The sequence below is a fragment of the Cnephaeus nilssonii genome (assembly GCF_951640355.1).
Source record: "Cnephaeus nilssonii genome assembly, chromosome: 12".
Taxonomy (NCBI): domain Eukaryota; kingdom Metazoa; phylum Chordata; class Mammalia; order Chiroptera; family Vespertilionidae; genus Cnephaeus; species Cnephaeus nilssonii.
In genome coordinates this window covers 38,728,023-38,749,426 of record NC_137083.1, presented here as the reverse complement: position 1 = coordinate 38,749,426, position 21,404 = coordinate 38,728,023, and the positions used below count along the sequence as shown (strand labels likewise).

Below are 21,404 nucleotides of genomic sequence, written 5' to 3'. Positions count from 1 at the left end.
CCGCCCCCGGCGCCCCGCCCACCCCGCCCCCGGCGCCCCGCCCACCCCGGCCGGCGGTTGCCAGGGCGACGCCGGGACGCGCTAGGCCCAGACCCCTGCTCGGCACCTGCCTGCCGCCCCAGGCGTGGAGAGGAGGCCGGGAGCGCAGTTTCAGGGGAGCCTCTGGCCATGGCCTCCCTACGCAATGCCAGCCCCTGGCTGAGAAATTACTTCAAGGAGAACTATATCCCTCAGATTTGCGAGGTACTGGAGCATCTGGGCGGCGGAGTTAGGAGGGGGAGGAATCGGAAGGGATTTCCCAGAGGAAGGCTAGGGGTTGGCGGGGTGAGGGAGTGGAGAGGAGGAACGGAATGGAAGAGGATGGAGTCAGCTTTGGTCAGGTCTGGGCTGAAGACAGAGATCCGAGAGAAGACAGAGGGGAGATGGTGGTGGTTGAAAGAGGGGAGTGGGTGACATCTCCCAGGGAGAAAGAGCACAAGGCCCCAGGACAGAAACTCCAAACTCCGACTTTGAAGGTTTGGAGAAGAGCCTGGAGACAAGATCAGGAGTGAGAAAGAGGTACCTTAGAGACAAAGGAAGGGAACCAGGCGAGTGTGGCTTTATGGAGAGAGTGGGCAATAGTGTCACCTAAGATAAGGTCCTAGGTACGGCCCAAGGCCAGCCTGAGGTTTCAATGGAGCGATAAAGGCAGAAGATTGGGGTTAGGTAAGGAGAAAGCGGAAGAAGAGGCCTTAAGAGGGAAAGTAGCCAGGTTTTTGTGAAGGGAAGGATCCCACCCCTAGTATTTTCTTAAACCGGCGGAAGGACTGCCCCCCACTCCTCACCATCGCAACAGGAGGGGAGGACAGGGTAGGAGTGGGCAGGTTTTGTAGGAAGTCAAGAAAGTTCTCCTCTGGTGGCTTTTTTTTTTTTAAAATATTTGGTGAGATATTTGCCAAGAATGTGTATGTTTGGGTAGGGACAAAGGGAACAGAGGTGAGTTATGGGGAGATGAGGCAGAGAGAAGTCTAGGGAAGGAAAGAGGAGGTGCACAGTGTTGAGAGCCCGGCTGGGGTGGTGACTCTCCTAGGCAGTTGGGAGGGCAATTTGGTACAGTTCCCCTCCCTTTCGGATGGTAATTTGGGAGTATTTAATAAAATGTTAAACACATCTGACCTTGACCAAGCATTTCCACTTCTAGGGATCCACTATGGAGCTATACCTGCATATAGGATTAGAAGGTTGTATAAGATATTCATCATAACATTTTTAAATAGTGAAAATAGTAAACAACCTAAATGTGAATACAGGAACAGGATATTATGTAGAATTAAGTATATCTGTACCTTTTGAGAAGAAAAGCTCCCCAAGACATATTAAATTTAAAAAAAGAAAATACAAGTTGCCCATCAAAGTGTCTACTGAAATCTAGCTACTTATCCGATTTCACATATGTATGTATGTATGTATGTATAGCTGTGTATGTATACATACATGTGTATATGTATGTATAAATGTATAGGTATGTTTAAATGTATATATGTATCTGTATTTAAGAATAATACGTGCATAGAACATATGCCAAACTATTTACAGCAAATGTTTTGGGGATGGTTTTAGAGGAGAACTCTAATTTTTCACTCTATATACATCTGAATTGTTTTAAATTTTGTGATGCATTTCATTTATGTATTACCTTTATATAATTATGTTTGAAAAATATGTAGAGAGCATGTACTCACCTTCCCAATTGTGTGATTTTCTCCAGTAGCTCTCAGTAAGCCACATGTAGGTACATAAGTACAAGTGGACTTCATCCAGGATAGGAGTTTGCCAGGCATATAGAATGGAAGGGCAGCCGTGAGGGCGCTAGGTTTTTGGAGTGCCCGAAGGGATGGGCCACAGACTCTAAGGACTAGGAAATGAGAATAAAACAAAATACTGATCTATTGGTAGAAAGTGCAGGCTCCTAAGGGGTGAGTGAAGAGGGCGAGAGGTGGTAATTGAGTGAGGGAGCTGGAAAAGTAGGAGGTAGGCGTCAGAAAGTGGAACATTTGTATTAAGATTCAGGATACAGGCGTTCTGAGTGATGAGAGCCCAGGCTGGCCATGGAGCAGGTAGCAGAAGTGGATGTGAGCTGAGGGTCAGGGAGCATCCGGGGAGTGATAGCCGCTCTTCACTTTGCTCTCCTCTTGCTGTAAGGTTACAAAGCTGCAAGAGGCCCCCCTGGTTCTTCCTCAGCGTGAGCACTTCCTCACCAGCCTACTGTATTGCTCTGCCCGTGGAGGAGGCCCTCAGAAGTGCTCCCTCTTGTTTAAGAGGATATTCTCTCGAGGAGTCCTTCACTCACCTCTGCTACCACATTACCAGCCAGTGCAAAGGAGCAGTCTCCTGGGGCCCCACATACCTATCTTAACCGGGTTACTGACTTCCCCTAATAGGCTACCAGGATGAGTCCCATTGTGCCTCATATCCCTCTACATTTGTCCATCGGACCCAATTTGCCAGGCCTCACACGATTTCTAAAACCCATCTTCTGTAATCTTTGCAATACCTAATCTTTTATCTCAGTTTTCCCTGTATGTTGAACCTCTTCTAAACTTCATTCATATATCTATCCTAAATAAGACATGGTGTCTACTTAACATACAATTCCCCTGCAAACCTCTTGAATAGAGGCTGATTTTAAAAAAAATCTGTTTGATTCACTGGACTTACTGAATCTATTGGTTAATATTTTTTTATCAGTTTTAGAAAATTTTTGGTCATTTTCAACTACTTATTTTATCCAATTCTCTCTTTCTTCTTCTGGGACTCCAATAAAAAATATGTTAGATTTTTTTTTTCTTTGTCCTACATGTCCCTTTTGCTCTGTTCCGTTTTCCCCATTCTTTTGCCCCTCTGTGCGCAAATTTGGATATTTTTTACTCATTGTCTTCGAGCTTACTGAATCTGTTTTATGTTGTGTCCAGTCTACTGACACATACATCCAATGAGTTCTTCATTTCAGATAGAATGTTTTCCAGCTCTAGAATGTCCCTTTGGTTCTTTTTATACATTCCAATGAAAATTCTGCATCCTTTCATCCATTTGGTCTGTCATTTCCTGTTTTCTTTAACATGTTAACTCTTGTTCTTTTAAAATTGTTGTCAACGTAAATTTGAATTAAAATATTTATTAGAATTTAATTGTTAGAATAGAATAAATGTTCTTTATTTAAATCACTGGTTTGATTTCTGTCTCCTGACTGGACCTTGACTGATGCAGAAGACAGCTGGAAAGGGAAACCAGGGAACTTTCTGGGGATTTGGAAAATGACTATGAGGTGTGGGTGTATCCACTGTCAAAATTACGCAGCTAAGATCTGTGCATTTGAATTCATGTAAATTTTACCTAAAAAATGTAATTGAGAACAGGTAGGAAAATGGACGGATATAGAAATAATATAAGAATCAGAATGGTGATAATTGTCAAAACTGGGTGATGGTGTATAGGGGTTCATTGTTTACATACAGTATGTTTGATATTTTCCATAATAAAAAGTTAAAATAAAAGATAGCCATGTCTGGGTGTTTTTTTCATAATGTATGTAGCTGTGGAATTACAGGCTTGATTTGTCGTTATAGCCTTTTTCTGTGTTTGCTTGCTATATCAATTATCCATGGCTGTGTAATTCAACTGCAAAATTTACCAGTAGTGACTTAAAACAACAGGAATCATTTAGTTTGCCCAACAATATGAAATTCTGGCAAGGTCGTTCAGGGAGAGCTTGTCTCTGCCCCATGTGGTACCATCTGGGCTGGATCAACAGGGGGTTAAAGATCCATTAAAAAAAAAAAAAGAATAGTTTATTGATTTTGAGAGAGAGAGAAAGGGAGAAGAGAGAAACATCAAGTGAGAGAATAACATCCCTCAGCTGCCTCCTGCATGCCTCCTACCAGGGACCAGGCCTGCAACCCAGGTATGTGTCCTGGCCAGAATCAAACCAGCAACCTTTCGAATGACACCCAACTAACTGAGCCACACCAGCCAAGGCAAAGATCCATTTTTAAGATGTTTCACTCACATGCTTGGCAAGTTGGTGCTGGGTGTTGGCTGGGAGTTCAGCTAGGTCTGTGAACAAGTAGACATGGTTCCTCCATAAGGGCCTCTCCATGGGCTACTTGAACTTCCTCACAGTATGGTGGCTCGGTTTTAAGAGCAAGCATCCCCAGAGAGAACTATGTAGAAGTTCTATCACCATTTATGACCGAGGCTCAGAAGTCAATATAACATTATTTTCACCTCGATTCAAAAGGAGGGAACATTGCCCCTACTTTTTTTTTCCCATGTCATTCTTAAGAGATACATTTATTTGTGGGATTTGTATCACAAAGTGAGACTTGGTATTTTACATCATATTAGCCAAAATTTGTATGCTGTAAATTGTCATAGAGTGCAACCACACAGTATCATTTTAATTCTGGCACAGAGTCTCAAGATGGGCTAAGGTTGACTTGGCTATCTGTCAGCACTGTGCTGGTTTTCTTTCTTTTAAAATTGAATTTATTGGGGTACAGGTTTCAAGTGTACAACTAAAAAACAAAAACCATCATCTGCCTACGGTATCATGTGCCCATCATCATCCCAAGCAATTTCTTTCTGTCCCCATTTCCCCCCACCTCCACCTACCCCCACCCCCATTTCCCTCTGGCTATCACCACAGTGTTGTCTGTGTCTATGTGCTATGTAAATATGTCTGTCTTTTGCTTAATCCCTTCACCTTCTTTCATCCAGTCCCCCAGTGCCCCTCCCCACTGACAGCTGTAATCTGTTCCATGTTTCCATGCCTGTTTCTATTTTGTTGGTCAGTTTATTTTGTTCATTAGATTGCACATATAAGTGAGATCACATGGGATTTGTCTTTCTCTGTCTGACTTATTTCACTTAGCATAATAATCTCCAGGTCCATCCATGCTGTCACAAAAGGATTTCCTTTTTTTTTTTTTTTTTTACAGCTGAGCAGTATTCCATTGTGTAAATGTACCACAGTTTTTTTTCTCTCTAAACTTTTTATGTATATTTTTTGTTAATCCTCACCTGAGGCTATTTTTTCCCCATTGATTTTTAGAAAGAATGGAAGGGAGGGAGGGAGGGTGGGAGGGAGAAAGAGAGAGAGGTAGAGAGAGAGAGAGAAAAGAGAGAGAGGAGAAACATCGATGTGAGAGAGACACATAGATTGGCTGCCTCCCAAACACGCTCCAACTGGAGGCCTCCAATGAAACCTGCAACCCAGGTACATGACCTTAAACCTGTGACACTTCACTGTTTGGGCCTATGCTCTATCCACCCAGCCCACCAGCCAGGGCACCACAGCTTTTTTATCCACTCATCTACCGATGGGCGTGTGGGCTGTTTCTTGGCTATTGTAAATAATGCTGCAATGAACATGTGGATCGCAACAGCCCTTCTATCTATAATGATCTCTCGTTTCTTCTTTCTTTTCTATGTTCCCCAGGAGCAGATATATACCTGACATTAACAAGTCACCTACACAACATCTACTTCCCCCTTCTCTCTTCCTAATATTCCTTACATTTTTATTTTATAACCTACCCTTTCCCCTCATAGCTCATGTGCTTCAGGGAAACTGACTATTTGTATCTCTGGGGTTGGAGTCTGATTAACTTACACAACCAGTGCATTGAGTTTTCTAGGCCACAATGTTTGTGACCATGGCGGGTGGTGGTGAGGATCATGGGAAAGGGCAAGATGTGACCTAAGCCAATTTAGGTCAGGTTGCTTGTTGGGATAGAGATTTACCATCTCTGGATATTCATGGGGGAAACATGTAGCCCTGGGAGCCATTGGCAATGATCCTGTGTCCACAAGGAGAGATGGTTTTAGGGTGAAGTGGATTTTGAGGAAGGCAGCATGGGGACATGGAAAGAAATCAGGTTTCTAATGACATCAGTAAGTCAGTGGGTTAAACCTGCTACCACATGGGGTCTGGGCCCGAAGTGGATCTGCCTTGGGCTGGTCTGTAGTATGTGGGTTCTTGACTTCATGTAGGAAAGATTTCACCAACAAGTCCAGGAGATTTTGAGAGTACGTTTACTAAAGCTGGGGACAGGGACACAAAGGACAGGCTTACGGTAGAAGTAACAGAAGAGTCTAGGCAGGGCGACCTTGGCTCTCTAGAAATGTCATAGGAAAGAAGTGAGCCAAGATGGGGCTGCTGTTAGCTCATTGGGAAGTCAGAGAAAAGGGGGGCTTTGGAGACAGGATCAGGGGGTAAATCCAAGATGAGCTGCCTGCTGCCCAATGTTCTCCTGGTTGCAAGTCTCATGGGGACTATTAGAGTTTAGGAGAAAGAAAGCAGAGATATAAGGCATGAGCATGCTCTAGTGAGAGCACACAGTGGGTCCTTTTTCTTGAGGCTTTTAAAAATCTTTCTTTGAACAGTGGGAATTCTAGGAAAGGTCTTAGGGGAAGGTTTTAACAGAATATTCATTAGCTTTCCAGACATGTCCTTCAATATGTTGATTCATCAAAATGTGAATATAGAGGGGTCAGAGTTTTTATCTGGTTACTTTTATTTTCAAAGAACATCATCTAAGAGGCACCAGGACCCAGGCCCTTCTGTCCCAGGACTGTCTGGAATGTGTAAAGCATTTGCTCCTTAGTGTCCTTAGATAGGGAAAATAAAAATTTGTGATTCATTAGCTGGCTGTAAATTGCTCAAATTGTTTGGCCTCATTTAATGATTTTGTCTCAGTTTTCCTTATTCCACATGTCAAGGAATTTCCCTAGCTTCTTACTATTCTGCCTCAAACCCAAGCTTGATCTTTTGAATTCGTAGTTGTAGGAGCCAATATATGGGGAGTTGAGGTTTATTACTTGGAACCTAAAGCATCTGAAGCAAGACAAGGGGATCATTTTTTACTATGAGATTGCCCAGGTTTGATTCTTGGCTTGCCAATTTCTAGTTGTGTGTTTTGAACAAGTTTCTCAATCTTTCTGCCTCCGTTTTCTTGTAGTAAGATTCCAGATGGATGAGAAACAAGCCTTTATTTTCTAGAGTGAGAGAAAGCAACTGTGAAAGGAAAAAATGGGAAAAGAAAATCACAAAATGTGTCCTCAGGAAAATCAATTTTAGGAATAAACAAAGACAGTACCGGAAGTATAAAAGCATGGGAAAATGCTGGGAAATGCTGTTTCTCATCATAGGTAGCCAGCTGTCTGGCTGGGTTGCAGGCCTGCTCTGCTCTCCCAGGGGCGAAAGCCCTTTCGCCTCTGTTTATATGGCTGAGGTCGCTGGACATCCTGTTTCCTTGATGGGCCTGGGCCGGCCTCTGTCACAGCTGGCACCTTCCTAAAACCCTCTCACTCTGGTTCAGCTTCCAGCTGAGCCTGTGTGCGGCTCACTGCATACAGTGCATATTGGTAGAAGTTGTTTCTTTTTATTTTTTTTAGCAGAATTCCAGAGATTTAAGGTAGAGGAGAGGCACGGGGAGGAAGAAAATTCCGCTTCTTCCATTTACACACCCATCTACACCCATCTTACAATATCCAAGAGCAACTCTGCTTTTATCTGTATTGTATTTGGGGATTCCCATGAGTTTCATTTTTATTTTATTTTTATTGATTTCAGAGAGGAAGGGAGAGGGGGAGAGAGATAAAACATCAGCGATGAGAGAGAATCATTGATCGGCTGCCTCCTGTAAGACGTGACTTCCTGGTTCATAGGCCGATGCTCAACCAGTGAGCCACCCCAGCCTGGTGACTTGCGGTTTTTTTTAAAAAAAATTTTTTTCTGATTTAAAAAGTGAATTTCAAACCACTGTGATCAGTCATCCAGACTCTGTCAGGAAATAATTTCTTCCTTGATAGTTCATGTTTTCAGTGTTGCAGGAAGCTAGTCTTTTCCCTCATAGACCATCAGTATCTGGTATGGCTTTCCTACAACATGGATGTATTGTTTATACAAAAGATATAAACATAGAGATAGAGGATGGCCTTTTCTTTTTTAATCTTGGAGTTGAGTATTTTTGTAAAGTTTAATTTTAGATTTGAAATAAATGAACTAAATGGTTAAATACTTGGGAATTTGAGCAATAAAATACTTTCTATGTGTTATTTTAAGATTTAGGAAAAATATATTTTAGAAATTCAGTGTTGTTTTTTTTTTTTAAATGTCTGCCTGTAGACACTCAGCGCCTGCACCCGATAGAACTGTGGGAAAACTGGGGTTACCTTCTGATTCCTCACTCGCACTGTGTTCATTTCTCTCTGAGAGCTCTGAGATACTCACCCCACCATTTTTATTCATAAAATAAAAATAAAACTCATGGGAATCCCAAAATACAATACAGATAAAAGCAGAGTTGCTCTTGGATATTGTAATTGGAATCACCTTCCTTGGAGATATCTCTTTCAAAAGACATTGAATTTTAAAAGATATAATTAATATAACAGCTCAAACAATGAAGCCCCGTTGGTAGAATTTCAGACAGTAGGTCATCAAAAATATTTAGAAATCTGTCTTCCTCTTTTTTTTACTGTGCAGAAATCAGCACACTGATTACAAACAAGGCCTGCCCCATAGGGACCCAAGATGGGCGAGACATTACGGTGTAGTGCCTACACAATGGTTAAGCAGCTATTCATGCAATTGTATCTGAGAGTAAAAAAGTAGCTCATCAAATTGTTGGCTCAGATTTTGGTTTAACATCTAGGGAAAAATAAAAGAGTTTGCAAAACTAGATCTGTCCAGCAGAGGGCATATTTAAATTACAAATCATGATTTTACACAAAGTTTTCTATTTTCAGAAATAAATACATTTTTTATTTTTATGATGTTATGCAGTTTTTATGCTCTATGTTTCTTTCATCATTACTTTTCCAATCTTTGTTTTAAAAATTTATTTATTTCTAAATCACGTAGACTCTATTATAGGTCTCTTCTTAAATTTAATTTATTTTATTTTTCTGTTAATCCTCATCCGCGGATATTTTTTCATTGATTTTTTTAGAGAGAGTAGAAGGGAGAGGGAGATACAGAGAGAGAGAGAGAAACATCCAGGTGAGAGAGACTCATTAACTGAGGTTGCCTCCCGCACTGGGGCTGAGGATGGAGCCTGCAACCGAGGTATGTGCCCTTGATTGGGAATTCAACCTGGGGCAAAGGCCGATGCTCTATTCACTGAGCCAAACCGGTTAGGGCAGGTCTTTTTAGTTTCTTCTCTCCCCCCCCCCCCCCCCCCGCACCCCACCTTAGGGACTAGTTGCTGCAAATATTTGCCAGATATGTAAGAATCAGGAATTACCGAATATATGAGCAAAGGACCACTAGCTAATGTAGGAGAGAAGGAACTGGTTATAGTAGCTAATTTTGCTGGACCTTGGGGCTAGAAGGTAGTCACTTCTCCTGAGGCCGGTATTTACTGAATTCTCTCAACCCAGCCAATCAAGTCATAGATGCAGTTCTAGAGGCAAACCTGCGGAGTATATGATTTATTATTTCTCCAGTAACAGTTCACTTATCTAGAGATTAGACAGCTGGTAACTGCCTCCCCTTTGGGTCAGGGGCAGTCTAGCTGCTATCAGACTCTGTTATCTTGTTCTCCTCACCCCACAGAGACTACAAACCCTCACCTGTCCAGTCTGCCTTAAAACCAGTTGGCCCCTTTCAATAATCTTCAGTATTCTTTCAGTTATAGAGTTTCTAAAATAAAAATCTGGCACCCTCTATTTAAATGTCGACAAGACACAGCAAGCCCTTTATTTTCAAATTTTTAACTTACTTCCATAGAAACAAATTAAGCTTTGCCCTAGAAAAACAGCATGCGGACTCCAACTTTTCCACAGATGGGGATCTCAAGCAGTTGTGAAATGTCACTTTGAACTTGTTTTGAGTGTTGGGGAGGGTGGGGAGATAGAAGGGACTTTGAATAAACCTGTTCCTAAGTAAAGGGATTTCTATAACTGTGTGATTCTGATATTGCATTTCTAAATGCATCCTCACCTAAAAAAAGAAAAAACAAGGGGCAAACTATATGTTGATTATTCCACCACCTATTTAAAAGAATTTCCTGGGGTTGGGGGCAGGGTAGGGCTAGAAGGGGTTATGGGGGGAAAATGGGGACATATGTAATACTTTCAACAATAAAAGTTTAATGTTAATGGGGGGAAAAAAAGAAGAATGTGTTTCTGGGTTTGCATATGAATAAAGTATTTCCAGATAAATAGCATACAAAAAAACCCCTCGAACTTCTGGAGGAAGATACACATGCACACAACTTTGTGTGAGTGCAGGGTATGGGTAAGGGAGGAGCCCCGGGGTTTGTAGTTTCAAAATCCCTGGCTCTGTGAATCACTGAGCCCTTCTTCGTCTCATCTATGAAGTCCAGAAGCAAGAATACAACCTCTAAAAGTCAAGGCCATCCTAGTTGAATCTTGGAAACAAACTGAACGGTGACTCTCTGAGGTACGGCGACCTGTGACCTTTGGCCTTGTGAATGATCTTGCTGGGGTTTGATCATGAGTGACCTGTTGGGTCTAACGGAGGACCAGTCCCAGGTTCTGGCTTTTCCACAGTGTGGCTCTGCCTGCTCCTGTCTTACATTCATCCTTCACCCCAGTCAAATTGGTCTGAGCCCAAGGCTTTGCTCTTGCCAAGAGAAAGCCCCCTGTCCTCTCCTTGCCAGTTGGAAGATTCTCCAACTGCTGAGGACCCCACAAGCATTTGGTAATTACTTTTATCTCTACTCTCATGGGCCAAGTATTTTCTGTATTGCTATTTAGGCCTTTAGCAGATTTGACTATGTTTATCTGAGTAGCTTCAAAGATAAGACTTGCTCTCTTAAGTGTTGTGTATCTACCCATAGTTCTAATAGACAGTTACTATCTTGTTATTTATATCTAAACTATTGTTCTATCAAGTTTTCTCTCCCAACCATTTCCTCCCAAATGCATTTGTCCTAATCTTTTCCATTAGAGTTGGTATAAAGTCCGTCTCTCTCTGTCTTCACATTGGCCTTTGAATGATACAAGGGAATGTTTTTAAATTTCTTTTCTCTTTGTCCAAGTCTTTTCCTCTAATGGTAGTGGTAATTAGTAGTGGAATGGTTAAAAATAATGATGATGGCCGAAACTGGTTTGGCTTAGTGGATAGAGCATCGATCTGTGGACTGAAAGGTCCCAGGTTCGATTCCGGTCAAGGGCATGTACATTGGTTGCGGGCACGTCCCCAGTGGGGGATGTGCAGGAGGCAGCTGGTCGATGTTTCTCGCTCATCGATGTTTCTAGCTTTCTATCCCTCTCCCTTCCTCTCTGTAAAAAATCAATAAAATATATTAATAAAAAAATAATGATGATGGCTTGCTATCATTATTATCCATTAAGGACTTAGTTTGTGCTAGACACTCTTCAAAGTACTTTACATATATTAATTCATTCAATTCTCATTATAGTTATATGGAATGTGTACCTTCATTATCCCCTATGTAGTTAAGGAAACAGAGGGACAGAGAAGTAACTTGTCAGAGGTTACACATTAGAAGATTGCATATCCAGGATTTAAACCCAGTGGACTCTACCCACAGCATCATCTTGCTCCTTGAAAGATGGGTAGTAGTGGAAAGTAGACACAACTGTCCTGGATTAACCCACATTTGTCATCAGTACCTAGACAGCTTTCAGAATATTTGAAAAATATTGGGGACTGAGATTAGGGAGGCAGAGCCAAAAGAAAGTTGAGGATTGCACAATTGTTTTGTGAATTTACAAGCTTGATAAAGCCAATCTGGATAATTAAGTCATGGTCTTTTTTGTCCTTGATTGTGTAAGTTTTTACTAAGAAAATGGGCAATAATAAAGCCTTGATTAATATTTCTGAGAGTCGCCCTAGCTGTTTTGGCTCAGTGGATAGAGCATCAGCCTGTGGACTGAAAGGTCCCGGGTTCAATTTTGGTCAAGGCCACATGCCCAGGTTGTGGGCTCGATCCCCAGTGGGGGGTGTGCAGGAGGCAGCCGATCAATGATCCTCTCTCATCATTGATGTTTCTATCTCTCTCTCCCTCTCACTTCCTCTCTGAAATCAATAAAAATATATTAAAAATATTTCTGAGAGTCAAACATCATCTTTTGGGAATTTTTGCATGTTTCACCTCTGCTTATGAAGACCAAGCTAATGGTTTTGTGATTTTTATTTTCAGTAAGCAGAAAAAAAGCTATTAAGTTACTAACTATATTTCTTATTGGCATGTAGCTAAGCACAGTTCACACAATCCTATCTAATAAAGTGGGGATATGCTAATTGACCATCACTCCATCACAAAGATGGCTGCACCCACAGCTGAGGCCAAGTTCCCTTAAGGAGCCTTTACGATCAATCAGCAGGAACCTGAGGCTACGCCCTCCCCTGCCCCCATGAGGCTTGACAGGGAACCTCAAGGTGCGCTTCCTGTCCTGGTTGTGGGCTAGGGGACCTCAGGCTGCTCCCCCCGCCCCAGCGCCAGGCCAGGGGAACTCAGGCTGCACCCCCCCCCGCCCAGCGGGGTTTGACAGGGGACCTGAGGCTGCGCCCCCCTGCCAGTGGGGCTTGATGGGGGACCTGATGCTGTGCCCCCCTGCCTGGCAGGGCTTGACGGGGAACCTCAGACCATGCCCCCCACCCAGCGGGGCTTGACAGGGGACCTCAAGGCATGCCCCCTGCCCCATCTGGGGGACCTCAGGCCACGCCCCCTGTCCTGGTGCTGGGCCAGGGGACCTGAGGCTATGCCCCCTGCCTGGTGGGGCTTGACAAGGGTGGGACTGGCTGGGTCTGGATCTAGCCCAAAGGGGCGGGGGGCGCGGCTGGGTCTGGGTCTAATGCGATTTTGAGGTGCATGTGGGTGGGCAGGGACTTGACTCTGGGTCCCCCTTTTAATGTGCACGAATTTCATGCACCGGGCCACTAGTAATATATAAAACTTTAGGCTACTTTATTTTGCCTAGTGGGAAACTATGAACAGTGAGATTTCTTATAAAAGTGAGCATTTGAACTATGCTGGTTCCATATGGCTTTATTAGCATTTCAGAGACTTATCCTTTCAACCTGATAGACTTCTGCAAGTTAGCTTTTCAGGAAATGTAGTTTTCTGATCTATGAGCGTGGAAATGTGAAAAAATAAGCAGTTTCTCATATTCATTAATCAGATCCCAACTTTCTTAAAAATTCACATTAAAGGCGAATTCCATGAAGGACTAATTTTCAGACTATAGAATGCATTTAGGTTGGAATCACCCTGAATCTAATAAACACATAGGTTCCTAGGCCCCGATCTTAGAGACCAAATCACTCCCCAGGTGATTCTGAGGTCCTCAAGGTGCCAGAATAGGATGGAGGAGGGAGCGCGGAGCAGGGAGTACAGAAACTCAGCGCGAGGGGGACCCAGGCACACAAGTGCAAGAGGGCAGATGACTTTTCATCAGAGCTATTCAGGGGGCTGTCTGAAGTCTGGCCTCCATGTGATAGAAGACTTCGTCCCTTTGGTAACAGAAGACTATTCAGTGTAGCTTGCAGCTGTGGTGAGAACCCCTGATCTCCTGTGCAAATATATGCTCTAGGTTTGGGGGAGAAGTTAGTCTGCGAATGGCAAGGGCTCACTGTGAGCAGTGGTGGGGCTAGGTGAGGAGGCAGAGGGAGAGACATCCGGGTCTTACCATTTTGTCCATAATCTTAAGGGCTGGATTTTAGCCTGCAGGCTGCACACTAAGAGGGTTCATGGAGCTAAGTGGGAAATGTTGTGCAGGGTTCAGTTAGGATACACTACCCTTTTCTTTTTGGAGGAATACTGTGAGGACTTTTGGGAGCCTAAGGATCTGCTGACACTTGTCCAGTGGAGGTGGGAAGAACTGTGCATGACTCAAGAAGTGAAATTATTTTGTTCATGAGAGAGAGGAGGAGTAAAAAAGCTAGCAAGAAGAGGCTACAGTTGGAAGAAGGGCCAAAGAAAGCCCTCCACCCCACCCCACTGGAGACAGTAAAGGGAAAGCAAAGAGAATGTCTCAGGAGGATTACAGGTGATTCCCATGTGCTGTGTGCAGTAAACCTTTTTCTCTGTCTCAAAAAATAATTTTGTATATCTCACCAAAGCTGCTTCTTTGGGGAGAACGTCAATAGGAAAATATTATGGCAGCAGCTTTCTGAGTTCCATGTGCTTTAAACATATCCTTAGATCTAGTAAGTCAACCATGCCACAGGTTTTCAAATATATAGTCCATAGCCCGGGCCGGTGTTGTTCAGTGGTTAGAGAGTCAGCCCAAGCACTCAGTCAAGGACACATACCTGGGTTGTAGGTTTGATCCCTGGCTTTGTCAGGGTGCATGCAGGAGGCAACCAATCGATGTGTCTGTAGATGTTGTGAATGATAAAATACAAAAACATTTCAAAAAGACTTCTTGAATTCGCACATTTTAAAAAATACTTTGTTTTTCAATTATAGTTGACATATAATATTATATTAGTTTCAGGTATACCGCCCCATGATTAGACACTTATATAACTTATGAAGTGATCATCCTGATAAATCTGGTATCCATCTGACACCATACATAGTTATTGTTAACTGTATTGCCCATGCAGTACTTTACCTTCTCATGTGGGCCCTTTAAGAGGAATGCCTGGGACTCCAGCAGGCCTCCTTTTCACTCAGCCGCAATCCCCACTGCTTTTCACTGCCAGAAGGTACAGGGATTCTCTTCCCAGCACTGGAACCCTAGACTGGGGGAGCCTGGTGTGGGGCTGGGAGCCATCACTCCTCAGAGGGGACCTCTGCAGCTGAGATACCCCGCTCAGTTTTTAACCAACACACATTCCACTCACTGCCCCTCCACCCTTCCTAACCAGTCTCCATGCGACTTTAAAAAAAATTTATTTACTAGTTTTGAGAGAGAGAGAGAGAGAGAGAGAAAGAGAGAGAGAGAGAGAAGACAGACATCAATTTTGTTGTTCCACTTCTTTATGCATTCATTGGTTGCTTCTTGTATGTAACCTAACCTGAGATGGAACCTGCAACCTTGGCGTATTGGGACGATGCTCTAATCAACTGAGCCACCTGGCCAGGGCCAGGCTGCGTCTTCTTTATCTCCTTAGTTATAGGATTTCTGTTCGGTTAGATTTCAGGCTGTTCTGAATGATGGTTGTTCTGTAGTTTAATTGTAATTTTGATGTTGCTGTGGGACTTTCCAAGTATCGCATTTACCTGAGCCACCATCTTGACCAGACCCCACAGTAAATGTTGATGGTGGATTTTCTCAATCATTTTTGTGGTTGGCTCTGAGGAATTTTTTACTTTAAAAAGGACTTCCTCATACTTCAAAAGGGTGGAAACCACTGATCTGAAGAATCACAACGATGTCTTCAATTTGTCTATAAAGCACTTCTCACCTAATGAAAACACTGTGCAGGGACTCTATTGTGTAATTTATGATAAATTTTAAAAGAGAGTAAAGGTAAACTGCATTTTGGTCCGACTTTGCACAATATTAACGCTGAATAAATATGGAGGGGTATCTATAAAGCATGCATACTTACAACCGTCATATTACTTGACTTTGTAGTTGTCTGAGGGGTCTATCTGTTGCTCTGAGAACATGCAGATCCAGAAACACGGATTCCATTTCCTTTCCCCAGGTTCTGTTGTGTGGTCTGCTTGTTACATGTCCTCAGGACCCGCTGAGGTTTTTAGAGGAAATGATCATCATTATAATGAAAAATGGCCTTGAAAGTCTTCTCTGGTGAGTCTTGCTTTGATTTGTGGTAGGGAGGCATTTTGAAGGTAAAATAAATGCTCATTGTATAGTATCAAAAAAGGTCTTGCTAATGAATGCTTCCAATCTCAAGATTGTTAAAGAATCCCTCCACAAGCGTTTAAGTCCGTAAGGGCTTTGAAAGGAACCATTTGCCCACTGGTTCTCACCTTGAGAAATAGTGTTTTCATCAGTACTTTGTGCTCTAGGGCTGTTTATTTCAGGTTGGACACGAGGAAAGGGCGGCGTGCCATCCTGGGGAAGCCACAAAATCTTGACGGGGAGGTAGTTTGAAAAAGCCCTCCTGGTGGTTCTGCTATGCTTCTCCCCAGGGACCTGTCTCTTCCTTCCCCTCCCATACACTCCATCTAAATAGCCAATGATTTAATTATGGAACTAACTACTATAAAATGAAATTAATTTTTGACTGTGTTTTATTATTAAAGGGATATGTGCATTGATCCATCAATGAAACCCAAAATTCGGAGATTATCTGAAACTTACTTGGAACAACTTTTTGGATTGGATGATCAGCTGGTAAGGATTAGTAATCAAGCATTCTAAAATATATTTTTTAAGTTTTGATGGAAATTTTCCAATACAATTTAGATTTTAAAAGTGGCGTGAGAGCAGACTGATTCTGCAATTGGGGGCAGAATTGATGGGGCAACACACACACACACACACACACACACACACACACACACACACGGAGACACATACACATACACATAGGCACACTCATAGTAACACCCCCTCCCCCTCCAAATTTCCACGAAGCATTGAGACAGGCATTTCTTCTCCCTCTTTCTGATAAAACTTTTATATTAAATTTCCCCTTTACCACTTCTCTTTCACCTCCTCTCTTGCATTTTTATAATGATAAAAATAGTGTGGTGAAATGCTTTAAAGGAGGATATTTTCTTTCCTTCCTAATCTACTTTTTTCTGTATTCCACCCCCCTTCATTCTCCCTGCCATCTGCTCAGGAATTATGCTCATAAAGATATGGCCAACGAGATCTAAGTTAAAAGCCAGGCCAGTTGTTAATGAAAGGAACAACCAGCTCCAACAGCTGTTTTTGATCCTGTAAAGAGGGCAGGGAAGTAATTCAGGACATGGATGCTTTTAGAACAAAGACTGTGCATCTAAAAGAGGCTAAAATAGCAGAAGGCATGTGGGGAGAGAAATACTGACACAAACTGGATGTGTGCGGGACCACATGTGAGACCTCCAGATCCCAGGCTGATGTCTCAGTAAGCATAGGCAGGGCTGGGGAGTGGCTGGTGAAGTTGAGCATTGATAAGTGAAATGAAAGCCACAGTCAAGGTGGGTGGCAAGAGCCAGGAACAATCTGAAGCATCATTTAGAAGACTGGGCAGAGAGTAACACCAACCATTGATCCTAATCATTGGTCTGCAACAGAGGGACAGAAATGGAGGGGTGGGATATTTCTGCCAGGCCTGAGGTGATTCTGAGGCACCAATATACTGGGAAGAACCAATATGTCTGATTCTTATTGATCTGCATCATGGTGTGTGGTGTCTTAATGACTTGACTTTATCAAACACAGACCTCTGATCTACTGTGAGTGCAGACAACTGAAAACCAAGTTCCTGGAGATGTTCGGGGGCAACCTCAGGAGCTGAGGGGGAGACCCAGATGATCCCCCATCCTCACCCCTTACCCACTAGAATAGTTCTGCTTTGAGTAGAATGTCACTTGAAAAAAAGCTTGAGAACCATTGCTTATAAGATACTGAAAGTGTTAAAAACGACTGATCTAGAGGGGTAAACCTCATTGTCAGTATTTTGAAAGCAATCTTATAAAATGCAATTAGATTGTGTCCAATGTCTAGATAAAAGCCTATAGAGAATTTTAAAAAAATGCACAGAATTCCAATAGACACTAAAGCTACTTCAAACAAAGTTTTATTAAAAAGCAATTCTCAGAAGTATTTCATGATGTTGAAAGCACAGAGGAAAAAATGTTGGGAGCTGATCCTGACTTAGAAAGGAGTATGACAGTTCACCAAGACATAGGAAAGATGCCCACTTCATATCCTAAGTTAGGAAAAATGGAAACTAGATGTGACTTTGCAAAATGTAAATCTCCAGATGCCTTGGATTTCTAGGTAGAAAGCTTACCCTAAGTTGGCTATAGATTAATTCATTTCTTCTTCACCGTCAGCGAAAATTGAAAAGTATTTTTTAAACAAAGAGATAAGACACTAATTTGCAATGTTTTTAGTATTTTAAATTATATATTGTAAATATTAGCTTTCCTTTTTAATTTCTCTTTTATACAGTAATAACTGCCAGTAATAGAGTGTTTAATGTTTTGAAAAAACATTTTAAAGGCTACAATATTGATTATTAATATTGCTTTGCATGCTTTCAGCAGGCAGTCATTTTTATGGTCTCACACTACACAGTCCAGCACAACAAGGGCTGTCTGTATGTGCCTATTTATAAATATATATATTTGTTTCTGTTTATGAAAACAGAGAAGATTTACTACAGGAAACTGTAAGTCAAATAGTTATAGGAAAAGTAGGAAATGTTCTCATAACAGTAGATATATAGTTTAACTTTGTCCCAAGATGAAAGGATCAACCATTGTAAGAAGGAAACTAACTTCACAGACTTGATTCTCATTTCGTAGGAAATGACATTTCCAGATGGGCTTACTAATTATAAGGAGAAAAGGCATCTATAACATTAAAAAATCTTTAACACAAAGCATAACACAAAAGTAGAGAGAATGCCACCATACAGCTGCACAATAATCAACATTTTGCCATTCTTGCTCATTATTTCCCCTTACCCTTTTTTGCTGGAGCATTAGAAAGCAAATCCGAGGAATTATATTATTTTACCAGTAAATACTTCAGTGTGCATCTCTAACAGGAAATGAGATTTTTAGATTACGTACCACAGTGCCATTGTCTACCTAATGAAATTGGCAATCATTCCTGAATATAATCCAGTGCTGATTGTATTCTGATATATAAATTCTATATTCAGTCCATATTAGGGTGTCCCTAATTCTCAAAAGTGCCTTTTTACTTATCGCTCTAAGTTGAAATCCATACAGGGTCCACATATTGGCTTGGCTGTTATGCAGCTACAATCATTCGTTCTTATTTTTTCCCATGTCATTTATTGAATAAGACAGATAATGTGTCATGTGAAATGTCCCACATTCTCATGGTTTCCTCCGGCGTCATTTCATTTGTTCTGTATCTTGTATTTCCTGCAAGTTGTACTTAGACCTACACAATATTCACGTTCTTTCCCCCCTGTTTTTCCTCTTGGTGACAAGAAGGCTGCATTGGGGGTGTTGTGTTCTTCCTAGTGCATCCCCTGGTCCGGCTGACCCACTTTTAATGAATCTTTTTTTAAAAAATTATTTTATTTTATTGATTTTTTACAGAGAGGAAGAGAGAGGGATAGAGAGTTAGAAACATCGATGAGAGAGAAACATCGATCAGCTGCCTCTTGCACACTCCCTACTGGGAATGTGCCCGCAACCAAGGTACATGCCCTTGACCGGAATCGAACCTGGGACCTTTTAGTCCGCAGGCCGACGCTCTATCCACTGAGCCAAACCGGTTTCGGCTTAATGAATCTTGATACTTACAAACATTAATATAATTCCTCATTTAGCTTTATTCTTCAATGTAATATTTTTTATCCTTCAATGGAATATTTTTATTTCAGAATAATAATGCCACAAGGCCACTAACAATAAAACTACCTCAGTTTAAGAAATATGCAATTATTTTTGCCTTGAAGATGTATATTTCCTACCAGGTATTTTCAGTAAAAAATTAATTTTTTACCTAAATTAATTCTTTTTTTTTTTTTGGTACTGAAGGTCACCTTTTCTTTTAATGATGTGTAACATTACATGGTGCAAAATCAAAACAATAAAATGAGGAATATCCAGAGAAATATTGCTTGCATTTCTGCCTCTCTATCCTCCCTATTTCCTCCCTTTCTCTAGGTGACCAATTTTTGAAGTTTTTAGCTTATCTCCTTCCATTGCTTCTTTTTGAAAAATACTAGCAAATACACTGTATTCTCCGCCCCTCTGACTTCTTACATGGAAATAGCAGACAATATATTGCCTTCTGCTTCTTGCTTTTCTCACACATTAAAATGTTATCACACGGAGCATTGTGTAATGAAATCCTAAAGTCCAAATGAAAGATGTTGACTTAAAAGGTAAAAAAAAAAAAAAAAAAAGGTCTTACTGATGTAACAAACATCGTTTAATTATGAAAGGAAACTGGGGTTTTAACCATTTGGGAGAGACAGACAAATCCTGTGCCCCAAACAAGAATCAACTGGTTGATAACCACATCTACTCTTGCTGGTTTATAAAAGTATTCCTTTTTTTTTGAGGTTGAGTAGATTATTATTTCCTGAGAAGGCATCAAAATAAGTATTACTGTAACCTAGAAGAAATAAAAATAAAGATGTGTAGAAATAATTAAGATATGAACTAGATTCATGTTGTTTACTATTAGGATAAATTTAAGTGTAAAATAAGTAATCATATTTAATGAATGATATGGCATTTATGTATGTTTATCTGCTGTGTATGGCATTTTTGTAAGTTTTTAATTTACTTTAAATTGTTTCAGGGATTTTATTTAATAAAATTTGTTATAAACATTTACATGTTTAAGAAAATTTAGTTTTTCGAAGTTGTATTTATTTAAATCTGTTTATTAAATAGAGCACTAACATACTAATAGCAATGAGTGTTTCTCTCCATGCACAAAAGCCTGCTGGGCATTAAAGTCTCTTTAAAAAATTTGTAGAAGATCAAAAATTAAGAAACTTGCCTGGCCAGTGTGGCTCAGTGGTTGAGCATCGACCCATGAACCAGATCACGGTTCAATTCCTATTCAGGGCACATGCCCAGGTTGTGGGCTCGATCCCCAGTGGGGGGCATGCAGGAGGCAGCTGATTAATTATTCTCTCTCATCATTGATGTTTCTCTCTCTCTCTCTCTCTCTCTCTCTCTCTCTCTCTTTTTCTCTCTCTCTCTCTTTCTCCCTTCCTCTCCCTGAAATCAATAAAAACATATTTAAAAAAATTAAGAAATTATATGAAAGAAAATAAAATCTCACTAGTAAAGGCAAACATATAGTAAAGGTAGCAGACCAACTACTTATAAATCTAGCATGAAACAATTAAAATTGCAAGAAGTACTTATTTATAGTTTTGACCTTTTCTTTTCCTCTTAATGAATTCCCTTTAACATTTCTTGTAATGCAGTTTTAGTGGTAATGAATGACTTACATTTATTTTTCATTTGAGTCTTACCAGATTCCTCATATTATACTAGATACCTCAAATATTATAGAAGTAAACCTTTTCTATAGGTATTATTTAAATTATAGCCATTTTCTTATATATAATAAATGCACAGTGTCTTACAAAGTTAAAAATTAATGGGGCAAATTACTACTGACATCCAAGAGTAAGGTGACCAGATTTTAACATTGGTAAAGCGGGACACCATTGACCGGGGTGGGGGATGGGGGGGTGTCATTTTAAAAAAAATACATTTTATTGATTTTTCACAGAGAGGAAGGGAGAGGGATAGAGAGCTAGAAACATCGATGAGAGAGAGACA

The 21,404-nt window shown here is 41.2% G+C and overlaps 1 protein-coding gene across 1 annotated transcript in view; it reads left to right on the top strand.

The window, feature by feature from the left end:
* Positions 1 to 168: 168 nt before the first annotated feature.
* The window catches only part of FBXL13 (F-box and leucine rich repeat protein 13), a gene marked incomplete at both ends in the record, with an annotated part of 167,695 nt that continues 146,459 nt past the window's right edge, over positions 169 to 21,404 (top strand). The window contains 3 exons of the mRNA XM_079785446.1: positions 169 to 243; positions 15,638 to 15,741; positions 16,200 to 16,290. Coding sequence (XP_079641572.1) covers positions 169 to 243; positions 15,638 to 15,741; positions 16,200 to 16,290 — 270 coding nt within the window. The remainder of the gene's footprint in view (positions 244 to 15,637; positions 15,742 to 16,199; positions 16,291 to 21,404) is intronic.